Source organism: Mesocricetus auratus, unplaced genomic scaffold (assembly GCF_017639785.1).
Source record: "Mesocricetus auratus isolate SY011 unplaced genomic scaffold, BCM_Maur_2.0 Super-Scaffold_100691, whole genome shotgun sequence".
NCBI lineage: Eukaryota > Metazoa > Chordata > Mammalia > Rodentia > Cricetidae > Mesocricetus > Mesocricetus auratus.
The window spans coordinates 55,809,282-55,822,401 of record NW_024429267.1 but is presented as its reverse complement, the minus strand read 5'-3'; the positions used below and the strand labels follow the sequence as shown (position 1 = coordinate 55,822,401).

The following is a 13,120-nucleotide window of genomic DNA, read 5'->3' as shown; positions in this document are numbered from 1 at the left end:
AAACTTTCTCTCGTGCTCTCTCTCTTAGGCCCAAGCATCACTTCCTGAACATTTCAAAAGAAGATAGGAAGACAGGGCAAGGTAAAGATAGGGAGGTAAGGTGTGTGGCCAGGGAGAAACTGCATATCCACCGGGCAACAGACACAAGCCAAGCGGCAGATTGGCAGCGTTCTTCCAGAAGGGACTGGCAAAGGTTGAGAGCCTTTGAGAGCCGTTTTCAGAAAGGGGATGGGGTCGTCTCAGTTTCTGGAGGGCAACTTGGCTTCAGTAACTCGCAATGCCCACGTGCGCACAGATACTCCTGGAGCTTGTGAACGCGCACAAACGGCGGCCATGTGAGTGCAGGCAAAGCAACGAGGCAGACGCACGTATGCGCGTGTGCGTGGACGTGTTCGTCTGGAAGCTTTCTGAGAGGGGCAGGACAAACGTTAACCTTAGTTATGGCAGACCGAGGGAACTGCTGGGAGAAATCTTCTCTTCCCCTCTTATTTTAATTTTCCATCATTTAAAATTTAACTACTGGCTTGGATTTTTTTGTTGAATACAAAGTTTGAAGTCTAAGACTTTTTGCACAAGGACAAAGCAAAACTTGTGAACGAGGGAAGCAGGGGTGAGGCCTGAGGCAGAGATGGGGACTCTGTGCCAGCAGCTGCCCTGGGCACTCATGCCTCAGATGGAGGAAGAGGAAGGGGGCCGGGGGACCTGATCTGGAGGCGCAGTACTGCTTAGGTATCTAGTCCTTTGATGCGGCACCCCTAGTTTCAGTCACTCTCAGGATTACCCAGAAGCCCCTCTGCTCCAGAAAGAACAGGGTCACTCTACCTAAGTGACCCTGGGGACCTTGGGAAGTCAGAACAGATCTTACCAGGGACGTCAAGACTTAAATTCAGGGCGCACCGAGCCCAGGTGACCTTGCTCTTGTCCTGACATTGGAGGTGACACACACTGTGCCCAGTGGTACCACTGTTTGCCTTCATGTCATCATTTAAAGATGCAAATTGGGGCTGGGGATGTAGCTCAGTGGTAGAGTACTTGTTTAATAGGCACAGGTAATTTCCAGCGTGTGTGTGTGTGTGTGTGTGTGTGTGTGTGTGTGTGTGTGTGTGTATGTGTGTGTGTGTGGGGGAAGGGGAGGGAGCAAAGATACAACTTACTTCATCTGGGTGTGGACTATTTGGAAGCCAGTCCCAAGAGTCATATGACTGACCCAGTCCCAAGAGTCACATGCCTGACCCTCCGCCTGCTGTAGGTACAGGGCAGAGCCTGCAGTTTATGGATCTGATGCTAAGATAAATTGCACAAGGAACCTTCTCGTCCCTGTTTACCTTATGCTGGAATTCTGTGCATGGCTGAGCCCAGTGTGTGGGAAGGGGCCAGTTTCCTCCGCAGGGTTTGCACGACCCACAGTTGCTTTCATTTGGTCCCTAGCTTAAAGCGGCCACAAATCACCTTAGTGTACAGTAGTGACGCTGAACGGGAGGGGGCAATAGATGCTGCCACCTGTTTAATACAGATACTTGTGCAAGAAAAGTGTGCGAAAATACCTTTGTAGAGGCTAGAGGAAGCCCTGTGATGGAGCCTGCTGGGTGTCCCCAGGAAACCCTGGCTCAGATGCTACATTGCCTGATCAGTCTTTCCCACAAAGAAGCTCAACCCCTAGGCATGGTCAATGGAGAACGTCTTGAGAAAAATAAAATGATTGATCTTTTTTGGGCCAGTTGCAAATGACACGTGGTAACAAAGGCCTTCTTGTAAACCCAAACTCATAAAACCCACTTCGATCCAATACAGGACAGCTGTACTTCTTGCAGGCTCCAGGAGATATGTCAAAGTACACAAACAGATTGGAATCCCATAATTGGAATCAGATAATCCTAAAAGACCAATTCATAGACTGTTTTAGAAACCGAATAAGTCCCTGAGGACGTGGGGCAGGGCCTACCTGTAAAGCTCCTTAGGGAGGTTGTCTGCTGCTGGATCTGAGGGTGCACAGTGCTGTTGGCTGAGCAAGGGGGGCAGGGGACTGGGGACACAGGTACAGCCTAGCTCTGGAATGCGAGGTTTTAAAAGGGCAAGTGAGGTGCTGGCTGAGGGAGAGTTGCTGAGCAGCTGGCCTGAGGGCCTGAGGGGCCTGAAGGGTGGGCTGGGACCTGTGAGATCAAGGAGTCTGCCGGAAGTTTCCCCTCCACCCAGACCTGCAGCCAAGCAGCCCTGGAGCAGGGAGCAGGTCCAGGGAGGCCAACTCTGCTGGGAAGAAGCAAGTCTGGGTCATGTCATTGCTCTCCTGGCCGGAAGGGCTGGGCTGATGCAGTATGGTGGGTGGGGATGGGCTCCAGGCCACCTCAGTTTACTGAAACCGGAGTTTCTTCTTGGGAGAAAGAAGTGAGGGTTGCAGGGAGAAAAGCGGCCAGAAGCAGGTGAACACTACAGGTGTCTGTTTCTTCCCCTGGACAGTAGTCACGTTCACAGCTCGAGCTAACTTTCTTTGCTTTTTTTTTTCTCTTCAGAATATGGTTGTTTATACCACACGATAAAACTCAGCAGAGGCAACAACACTGGACCGCCTTTCCCCTGGGTACACCCGAGGGCACTGAAGGATTTCATGCATGCATTAATAGAACTGGGTAAAGATACATACGCTTGGTACGGGAATGACCTGCCTCTGGTCACCCTGAGGAAAAAGAAAAGAAAAGCGTCGTCAGGGTGGGAGACAAAGAGATCACATTCTCGAAAGAGACTTGTAAACTCTCCTAAGCACAGGCTCGGCAATGGCCTTCCCACCCCTGCACCCTGGTGCAGTGAGCTGAGGAACTTCCTGGAGGGAGCAGCAGGCCCACGCTGCCTCCAGACCCCTCCAGGACTTAGAGGCGGGGCTCCCCAAGCTCACAGCCTCTCTGCTTATTTAAGCAGTGTGTGCCCTGCTCCTAACTTAAAAACAAAACCCAACACTCTCATATTTTGGTCCCCACCCCTCTATAACTGGCTTGTTTTTAAGCAATACCCCCACCCAAAGGACAGGAATCTAACAAGCAGGCAGGAAAGGGAGGCAGGGTTATCGAATTACAAGGAATGTCTGACCCCTCCAGGTCCTCGGTAGGGCAGGGGGGGGGAGGTACAAGAAGTTCCCTCCCAGGCTGCCCATGCAGCTTTCCCCTTTTCACCGAGGGTGTTGAGAATATTCAACAACTAGCCTCAGCCCAGGATACCAGCCATGCAAACTGGCAGGAACAGTTCACCGCAGCACTGATAAATGTTAACAAGAAATGGTTTTATTTATTTTCTGTGGTTTTTTTCCCCCTTCTTTTTCATATAGTGGGATAGGAGATGTACTGTGTCGTGTCTCCAGTTGGAGGATTTATAAAAAGATGTGTCATGGATACCAAGGCAGTCACCAGTGTCACAGTCTGCAGTGAAGGCCAAACCTGCTTGCAAAGAGGCCGACACTTCCTGGCAGCTCTGCCAAGACCCGCACGGTGACTTCCTGATTCCCTCTGGCCTCTAGACGTCACCTCTGTGGAGTAACTGCAATTCCTCTTTTCTCTGAAGGTGACTCTGAAGACTCCTTCCTTTGCCAGGAGGTCCTCGTGGGACCCCTCTCCACAACTCTAAGCAGCCTCTATCAGAGGGGAGCTGCGTGGTTCTTCTACACAATAGCACACGCTAACCAAATCCCAGTGTCCAACACCTTGTGCAGGGAACTTCACCCCAGAAACATCTAAATCATACCATTCCCAGCGTTTGGGCCGAGGAGCAGATGGCTGCTATTGGTGGGGGGAGATTTTAGCCAGAAGCTCGTAAGTGCTGGCCCCGTCAGAGCAGTGACACCGAGCTGGATGACTGGGGGAGAGCGTCCTCTGACTTCACAACAGGCACACACGGCCTGCCTCTCCAGGGTGTCTCCCAGGGCAGAGACATGTCTTTAGGCCCTGCAAGTGCTCCTGCAGGCAAAGCCGTGTAGGAAGCCCACTCCATCAGGAGACCGCAGAGTCCCATGCAGTCAGCCTCGGAAACACCCGTCATGAGGTGAGCATGTGTGGAGAGGCTGCGAGAGCACAGCCGAAGGCTGACAGAACACGGACGACGAACACACAGAAGTGCCGAGCCACAGGGATGTGGGCATGAGGACTACATGGGTGCGTACACATACGCATGTGTGTGAGGTGTGTGTGTGTGTGTGTGCTATGAGGTGTGTGTTTGTGTGTGTAGGGAGGGTAGGTGTGTGTATGTGAATTTATGTGTATAGGGTATATGTGCGCGGTGTTGTGTATGGGGGTATGCATGTGTGCATTTGTGTTTCCGGAAATCCCTTTTATGCTCTCTTTACACCGGGAGTCCTCCATGGTCACCGCCATTGGAGTCTTACTGGGTGCTGACTCCTGTAGGTCTTGGATGCTGCTGCTCTGCAGGTCCACGGTGTAGCTGAGATGGCCCCAGGACTGTCGACCCAAAAGCCGTTGCTGCAGGATGGTTGAACCTTCCTCTTTCCAGGCCAGAAGGCGTCTCCACAGCCTGCCTTCTCCACCGTGCTGAGCTAGGAGAGGCAGGGAGCCCTGCAGACTTGCAGTAGAGTCCCGAGCTACTTCCAGGACTGGGCGTGCCCTATGCTCCGAGGGTACTGGAGGGATTCAGGGCTAGAGGCTCAGCGTCCCTTGGGAGTCAGCCTCCCCACCCACACGGTCCCACAGGCCAACAGCACCTTACTTTAGATTTAACTAGGTTGAAAACATTTACTTCCATTTTCTGTGTGTGGGTGTTTTGCCTGCATGTGTGTCCGTGTACCATACGCATGTCCGTCTGGTGCACCTGGAGGCCACAAGGGGTACCAGATTGACTACAGCTATAGAGGGTTGTGAGCGTGGTGCTGGGAACCCAGTTCTAGGCCTCTGGAAGAGCAGCCAAGCCTCTGAGCTTTCTCTCCAGCCCCCACTCCCAAGCCCCGAGTTATTTTGGTTGTGAGCTTGGCTGAACCAGCTTCTCTCCAGCCCACCTGAATTATTTAAAAAGACATTTTGGCAAATGTGGACAGAGGCAGCCCATGAGTGGACAGGAATTCTAAGTGAGACTACTGCGCCCAAAGGAGCACCTTTAAGAGGTGTTCGTCTCAACAGACTACCGAGGACCACGGCTGCCTTCTCTCAGAGCACTTGTCCAGTGACGGAGTCTTAAGTCTCTTATTTAAGACATATTTATCACGCTTATCTACCTTTTATTTATTTTGTATGTGCTTGTGGGCATGTGCCGCCCCGCATGTGTGGAGGCTGGGGGATGACAACTTGCATGGATTGGTTCTTTCCTTCCACCACGTGGGTCCCAGGGATGGAACTCAGGCTGCCAGGCTTGGTAGCCAGTGCCGTTTCCCAGTGCCATTTCCTGGTTTCCTGACGAGCAACCTCACTGGTGCCCGCTCATGGCAGTAGTTTTTAGGCAGGGAGGGAGAGAGAACTGCTTGGAATTGGGGCCAGGATCTGAACCACACTGACTCTCGTTTTACACGTTACTGAGAGTTAGACACACCAAGGAGGAGGTCTGCTAGGGTAAGCCGTCTTTCAGCGTGCTGTTCCTTAATCTTTCTCCAATATCCTTTGATAGGTTTTCCTTCCACAGGAATCTAAAATCTAAAGCCCACCCAGAAGCACACAGAGCCAGCTCCCGGCCATCCGAATCAGTTTCTCTCTCTCTTGGGCATCTATATAAACAGTGATGTCGTCACAAGCAAGGCTAATTTTGTAGCTTTTCCATATTGATGACGCCTGTTTCATTTTCCTGTTTTATCCCACCAGCGATTCTCCTGTGTTGTTTGCTGCTCATTTTTCAGAAGACAGAATAGCTTCATATCATGATTTTATCATAGCTTTCCTCTTACACTTTGCCATACTTTGGTAATTCGGAAGGATGGCTGGGCTATTAAATACCTCACTTATTAGACCTTTTATCACTGTAAATGTCTTTACTGTGTTTAATGCTTTAGAACTTATTTGTCATTTGTGTGCATGTATGTGACGTGTGTGTGGGTGCCTGTGGTGGCCAGATGAGTGTATCAGAGCCCCTAGAGGGGCACTTACAGATGGCTGCATGCTGGGAACCGAACCCAGGTCCTCTGCGAGGGCAGCGAGTGCTCTTAACCACTGAGCCATCTCTCCAGCCTTAGCATATATGACTCCATTCTTCTTGATCTGATACTCATACTGCCTTAGCAGCAAGGCTTCTTTCTTTCGGTTCAGCCCGTCCTGACCCGCGGCGTCTTCTCTCTACCTTCTGCTTTTCTTCATCGCGCTGTGTTTGAAGTTATCACGGAAACAGTGCCATGCTCACTGCAATAGGCATTAGCTGGTCTTTACCCAGGCACCCCAGCGTCTCTTCTGGGTGGGTACATGGTAAGGCTGTGCTTCGGTGCCTTTGAAGTTACGCAGGTGTAGTCACATGTCTGAAGTAGAACTAAAACTCTTGCTGACTGGGTCGTTCCTCATCTCTGCTGAGAGCAGAAATCCATCCAGCTGAATTTCTCTGCATGCCATCCTTGCTGCACCTGGGCAGCCCTGCCACGAAGTTCTGCGTTCTCTATGAAAGCGATGATGCGAAAGGAATGGACACGGCTAGTTCCACCCGTTACCCTCTGATGGGAAAGTCCTTCTGTGCATGTGTCAATAAAGCACTGTTGGCCAATAGGGAAGCAAGATAGGTGGGACTAGGAGTCCAGGAGGATTCTGGGAAATGTAGTGAAGAGTGTGGTCGCCGTGTGATCTCCCAGGAGCAAGGGGCGCTCAGGAGTGCGTCCTCAAAAAGATAAGTCCTTATAAAATTATGTATTAGTGCCGGGCGTTGGTGGCACATGCCTTTAATCCCAGCACTTGGGAGGCAGAGGCAGGCGGATCTCTGTGAGTTCGAGGCCAGCCTGGTCTACAAGAGCTAGTTCCAGGACAGCCTCCAAAGCCGCAGAGAAACCCTGTCTTGAAAAACAAAAAACAAACAAACAAAAATTATGTATTAGTAATTATGTGTAAATAATTAAGTCATAGCTAGCCGATAAGAAAGCAAACAAATGGCCAACAGCTTCATAGTTAATATAGTGTCCGGTGTGGCATTTGGGGGCTGAACGTGGCAACAGGATCCAGGCCGGGGGGGGCAGGAAGAGCACAGGTTGCAACCCTCCTCCCGTGAATGTAAATCTCAGGATGAGGGAGGCACAGAGACCAGGGATCGCCGAGCAAAAAGATGTCCAACGGGAAGAACAGAGTCTGGGTTTCTTATGTCATCACCAGGATCGAAACCAGCTTAGCGCCTGGCAGACTTTGCATGTGAGTCTTCGCATGTTAGTCTTCGCATGTGAGTCTTCGCATGTGAGCCTTCGCATGTGAGCCTTCGCATGTGAGCCTTCGCATGTGAGCCTTCGCATGTGAGCCTTCGCATGTGAGCCTTCGCATGTGAGCCTTCGCATGTGAGCCTTCGCATGTGAGTCTTCGCATGTGAGCCTTTGCATGTGAGTCTTTGCATGCGAGCCTTCGCATGTGAGTCTTCGCATGTGAGAAAGGAATCAGTTTAGGCTATTGGTTGCTGGTTTTCTTTGGCACGTTGCCCAGCCCAGGGCGAGCTTTTGGACAGGCACAATTTTTGCTTTGCAATATTTTTTTCCCCTCTCATGGGTCACAGCCTTGTGTCTTTTATTGTTGCTGATGAGAAGTCTGAGACTAATATAACTGCTTTCTCTGGAATGACTTTGTTCTGGTAGCTTGCAAGGTGTGTTACTTCAGCCGGGCAGTGGCGGCGCACGCCTTTAATCCCAGCACCAAGGAGGCAGAGGCAGGAGGATCTCTGTGAGTTCGAGGCCAGCCTGGTCTACAGAGGGAGCTCCAGGACATCCAGGGCCACACGGAGAAACCCTGTCTTGAAGAAAGAAAGAAAAAGGGAACAAGCAAAAAGACCTGTCACTTTCAGAGTCTCATCAACATGAGCCCAGGCGTGTGATCCACTGCGGCCCAGTCCTGACAGTGAGTCTTTCAACAGCAGGTGCAATCCGTCTTTTTCAGCTCAAGAACAACAACAACAAAAAGGAAAATCTGCCCCTCCTTCCTCTTTCTGGAACTCCTCCTGTCTGCGGATGGTCTAGATGGCTCCTTTCCTCCCCCGAGGGCTTCCATCTTTGTGATTCTGGTTAGAATCCTAAGACATTTTTTCCACTTGCTTTTCCAAAATTCACACTCAGTCCTCAGAAATGGCTGCTGTCTCCTTCTCCCTAGCTTTCCGAGGTTTTATGTTTAGTGCTGTGAGGAGACGCTGGAGTCCCGCAGGTCTCTTCTGTCCCAGCGGCTGTCCTGGGATGTCTGTGGGGGCTGGCTTCTATGGCTTCCTCTCTTCCCCGGAGTCTCTCAGCATGGGCCTCTCAGCCGAGGCTACGCTTTTCTTTACATGTGTAAGGCTGTGTTGTGTGTTCTGACTATGGCTGGCTGTTTGGTCCATGAGGGTCTTTGGAGGATGCCAGGGCACTGAAAACGCAGAGGAGCCCTGTTTCCATGGACCAGCAGAGGTGAAGGAAGCCCCACACTACCAGATACCAGGGCAACGGAGCAAACCACCGGTTCATCAGCAGAGCTCCTCTAGGGCGCCCGCACCACGGTGGGCAAGTCTTTCCCTTTGGGTCTCTGCTGCCGCTTGACATCTCAGGTCTGCCTTAGGCCTTTTCCAGATCTTTCCATCTTGCTTACCGTTTGCTGCGGTGTGTGGCAGGCCGGCTGGCTCGCAAACTTCTGCTGACTCCCTGAACATATTGCACTAATGTTTCTGCTGACTCCCTGAAGATATTGCACTAATGCTTCTATGTGGGTTCTGGAGATCTGAACCCAGGCTGTCCGGCTTGCATACAAGTGCTGGACTCAGCTGTACTCACTGAGGCATCTTCCCAGCTCTACTGTGAGTATTTGTGTTAACAATCATGACAGGCCATCCCTCAGGACGTGTCATTTTTAACCAAGACAGCAACTGACACTGACTGTATGGCTGTGATGTAGCTCATTTAACCACCTACCTATTTTAACCCCTTCTTGGATCATTATGTGTTTGAAATGCACCTCCAACGCCTCTAAGAAGGCTAATTTTATATGTGTCCCTGTGTGTGTGTGTGTGTGTGTGTGTGTGTGTGTGTGTGTGTGTGTGTTCCTGTGTGTGTAGGTCAGAGGTCTGCATCAGGTACCTTCCTGGATCATTGTAAGCTATGCTGGATAGCATCTTGTATATTAATCTTTGTACATTCCTAATGAGCATTTTTTTTGGCTTTGAAATAAAACTGATTTCATCAACAACAGGCATGCTCTAAGATTTTCGTCCCACATGGCTAAATGTCCTCTCGGAAATGTAAACCAATTAGCACGTCCTCTACGGCACTTAATGCTACGCTGCACCCTCCACGCCCTCACCAAACCCAGGTGTCGCCTTTAAGATCCTCACAGACAGGAGGAGGGTTGCTTTTGTTTACACAGTTGGTCATATCAAATGCTCTTCACATTTTGAGACTTATATCAAAATCAGGCATTTCTGACCTATCCCCACATCCGATCAGTTGTACTTTTTTCTTATTTAAATACTTAGTGTGGGTGCACATACTTATGGAAGCCAGAAGAGGGCAGTATGTCTTCTGGACTAGAGTCACAGGCTGTTGGGAACAGCTTAATGGGAACCAAGCTCCAGTCCTCCGGAAGGGCAGCCAGTGCTTTTACCAGCAGAGGCAGTGAGCCATCTCTCCTGGCCTACAGCTCTGTTTCTTTCTTTTTTAAAAAGTAATTTGTTTTTTTAAATTTGCACTGGTATTTTGCGGGCATGTTTGTCTGCGTGAGGGTGTCAGACTTGTAGTTACAGACAGCTGTGAGCTGCCATGTGGGTGCTGGGAATTGAACCCAGGTCCTCTGGAAGAGCAGCCATGGCTCTCAACCACTGAGCCGTCTCTCCAGCCCCCCAGCTCTTTTCTTGTTCTGTGATTTATCGGTTTATATTCTTTGTTCATGTTATTTGGAACATAAAGTTTCATGACTCTGGTGTCTGCGATTTTTAACCATGTTCCTGATGGATAATCTCCTTTGCATTCTTCAGTGTTTTTTTTTCCTTAATATGAAATCCAATGTTAACAGAAATTAATGTAACCTGGGTTCTTTGCTCATTCCTGGATGGTGTCTCCTTGTCTATCCTTATATTCTTAATTGTTCTGAGTCATTTAGTTTCAGGTGTGGCAGTCAGACAGCCCGTGGGTGGTTTTGGGTTCTGACCCATTGCGACACACACTCACCACAGCAGACCCCTTCCACTTTGCTGTAGCTAAACACATGTTGTTATTACACAGGCATTAAACTCAATTACCCTCACTGCAAGGTCTGCTCGGCCTCTACCTTATTTTGCCTGTTTCTGTAACTGCTACTGGTTCCTTTTTAAAAATTAAATTTATTTTGTGTGTGTGCATGTGTGTGTGTGTGTGTGTGCGCGTGCGCGCGCACATGCGTGCATGCCTGCCTATGTCACAGTGTGCGTGAAGGGGCCAGAGAATACCTCGTGGGAGTCAGTTCTCTGCTTCTACCGTGTGGGTTCTGGGCTCGAGCTCAGGTCACCATGCACTCCTTTACTGGCCTTACGTTTCCATCATACGTGCTCTTCAGTTGCTAGATGGGAGGACCTGAAGTCCTTCCTCCCAGAAGGCTGAACCCCGGACACGTTTCACAGACTCTGGTGAGGGAACCTGCCGCGGGCGGGGCACACATGCTGCCACAGTTTCCCGGGTGTACTGACCTTCTGAAGCCCACCGTTCTCCTCCACCAGCGGCGGTAGCACACTGGAGCTGCTGGGCGGGGGCGCCTCCACATTGTAGTCCCGGAAGCAGCAGAAGAAGGAGCTGAGGATGCTACGGCCCCTCTGCTTCTTCAGGCTGAGGCTGCGCTGGGAGGCTGAAAGACAGAGAACACCATGTGGGTGACGGTGAGTGTGAGTGTAAACCGGGGCACGCGAGTGTGAGCACTGCAGTGTGCCGCCGCCTCCTGGGAACCTGACTCCAGGGGCCCTGTAGCCCAATCCAACAGGCGGGCACAAATCCCTTTGACTTCAGCTCAGTGGGCCTGCCCTGTTGCTCCTCAACTGCACAATCCTCAGGGTCACTGTCAGCCGTGTTCTCTAGTCCGATGAGGTGAAGCGTTTCTACCATTCAACGAGCACTACTTCAAAATCAGTGACTTCCTATAACCAACCAGACCTGACCCTCTCTCAGAAGCATCTTCCCTCTGGGCAGCAAGCAAGAGCCAATCAGAAACTCAGTTTCTGGATGCTTCCTGTGCATTGTGGAGATGGCCAGCTTTAGGGTTTAAGGAGCACAAGGGAGCCCCCTTCTTAAAGTCAGGTGCCTGTCAAAAGTTGATGGGGGGCCTGGGCCCCCCAAGGACAGAAGCGAGGAGTCCGCTACAGAGATGGCAGGCGATGTGATGGGGGGGAACAGGGCTTTAGAGGACCAGGAAACATTTTCAAGATCTAATACTGTGTCCTGGCCTGTCCTGGATGGAGGCACCTGAGGGAGGAATGAGTCTTTCTATTCATCCAGGGCTCAGGACAAGCAGTCACAAGTCAGAAATGAAAGGCAGAGTCTGGCACAGACGGAAAACACACCTCAGGGCAGGAGACTGACTGACAACTCGGCCGGGCAGGCGCTTTCGCCTGGGAATGCAGCTGGGCCAGCCCTACCACATGCCACGGCTGGGTGGGTCTGCAGTGCTCTGGACTGTAGCCACGGGGAAGGGACCACGGGTTACTGATGTGGGAAGAGATGGAGAGCGGCCGTGAGGACTCGCCTCTCCTCACGTGCCATCTGGCGCTACTCCTCGCTGTGCGAACTTAGTGATTTGTCCAGCGCCTTTCCTCCCAAGCGATCACAACCCTAGGAATAGTTTCCTGGTAATAGCAAAACCAAACGCATCCAGGCAACTCTGTTCAGATGTGGGTGGTCCGCAGCCCCCCGCCCCCCGGCCCCCAATGCATAACCCTGAGGGGAAGGGCAAACAGCTCAGCGGTTAAGAGCATTTGGTACACAATGAGGACCAGAGTTCGGATCCTGACACATGCGAAACAAGTCGGGTGTTCCACACACACCTGTAATCCCAGCTCTGAGGGGGAGAGACAAGAGGATGGATGGGGTTCACTGCCTTCCACCTCACTGAGAAAACTCAAGCCCCAAGTTCAGAGAGACAACACAATTCAAAGGGATAAGCATGAACTGATGGAGGGAGCCTGATGCCCTCTTCTGACCTACACACACACACGCACACACACACGCACACACACGCGCACACACGCACACACACGCGCACACACGCACACACACGCGCACACACGCACGCGCACACACACACACGCACGCACGCACGCACACAGAGGACGCACATTAGAATGATAAATTCTGGGAAGCTGGATATGTCTGTCTTCTTCATGAACCCTTGAGGGCACGTCACAGAGCCCCAGTGGTCTCATTTCAGGACTCCAAGGCCCACAGGTGGCGGCCTCCCACGCATATGTGACGCCGACTTTCTGAACCGCACCTCCTGGACTCCACACAGCTCCCAGAGGATGCAGGGGTCACGGCTTCCTCTTTGCTGAGAGGGAACAGTTAGTACTCGCTGGTGCCAGGAGTGGAACCCGAGTGGGCCTCTTTCCAAATATGTGATTTCCCAAGTGCCCGCTGAAGGCAAGTCTTGAAACAACTGAGGTTTGATTAAGGAGCGGGGAGCTTGCCAAGCGGAGAGGAAGGCGTTATTATAAACTTGTATTTAATACAAGTGATTGCTCTGACGGTCTCCCTGCTTCGTTGGGAGTTTCCATTTTTATGTTATGTTCAAATTACACAGTCATGGGTAGGGGTTAAGAGTCAACCCAACAGCACACCAGTCTCCAGGCTGATGGCATGTTTCCCTGCAAGTCTATGGTCTGCTCGTCTCTCAGAGACAGTGAGCAGCCTGAGAGGAAGCACCTTCCTGGGTCTGTGTTCATCTTGGGCTCATACAACCCCTCCTCACCACTAACAAACAACCTCTTACAAAGTCAACCAGTCAAGGACGCTACTACTTGAACCAGGAAGGTCCTTACACATCCACCAATGTCACTCGCT

At 51.2% G+C, this 13,120-nt stretch overlaps 1 protein-coding gene across 2 annotated transcripts in view; it reads right to left on the bottom strand.

Annotated features, from left to right (window-relative positions):
* Positions 1-13,120, bottom strand: part of Ctdspl (CTD small phosphatase like) — a 115,690-nt gene that overhangs the window by 20,612 nt on the left and 81,958 nt on the right. The window contains exons 2-3 of one of the 2 annotated variants that reach the window (XM_005082353.4): positions 10,765-10,919; positions 2,639-2,671 (exon numbers count right to left, since the gene is read on the bottom strand). In XM_005082353.4, the coding sequence (XP_005082410.1) occupies positions 2,639-2,671; positions 10,765-10,919 (188 nt within the window). The remainder of the gene's footprint in view (positions 1-2,638; positions 2,672-10,764; positions 10,920-13,120) is intronic. The other variant, XM_021234196.2, reaches the window with a different exon arrangement.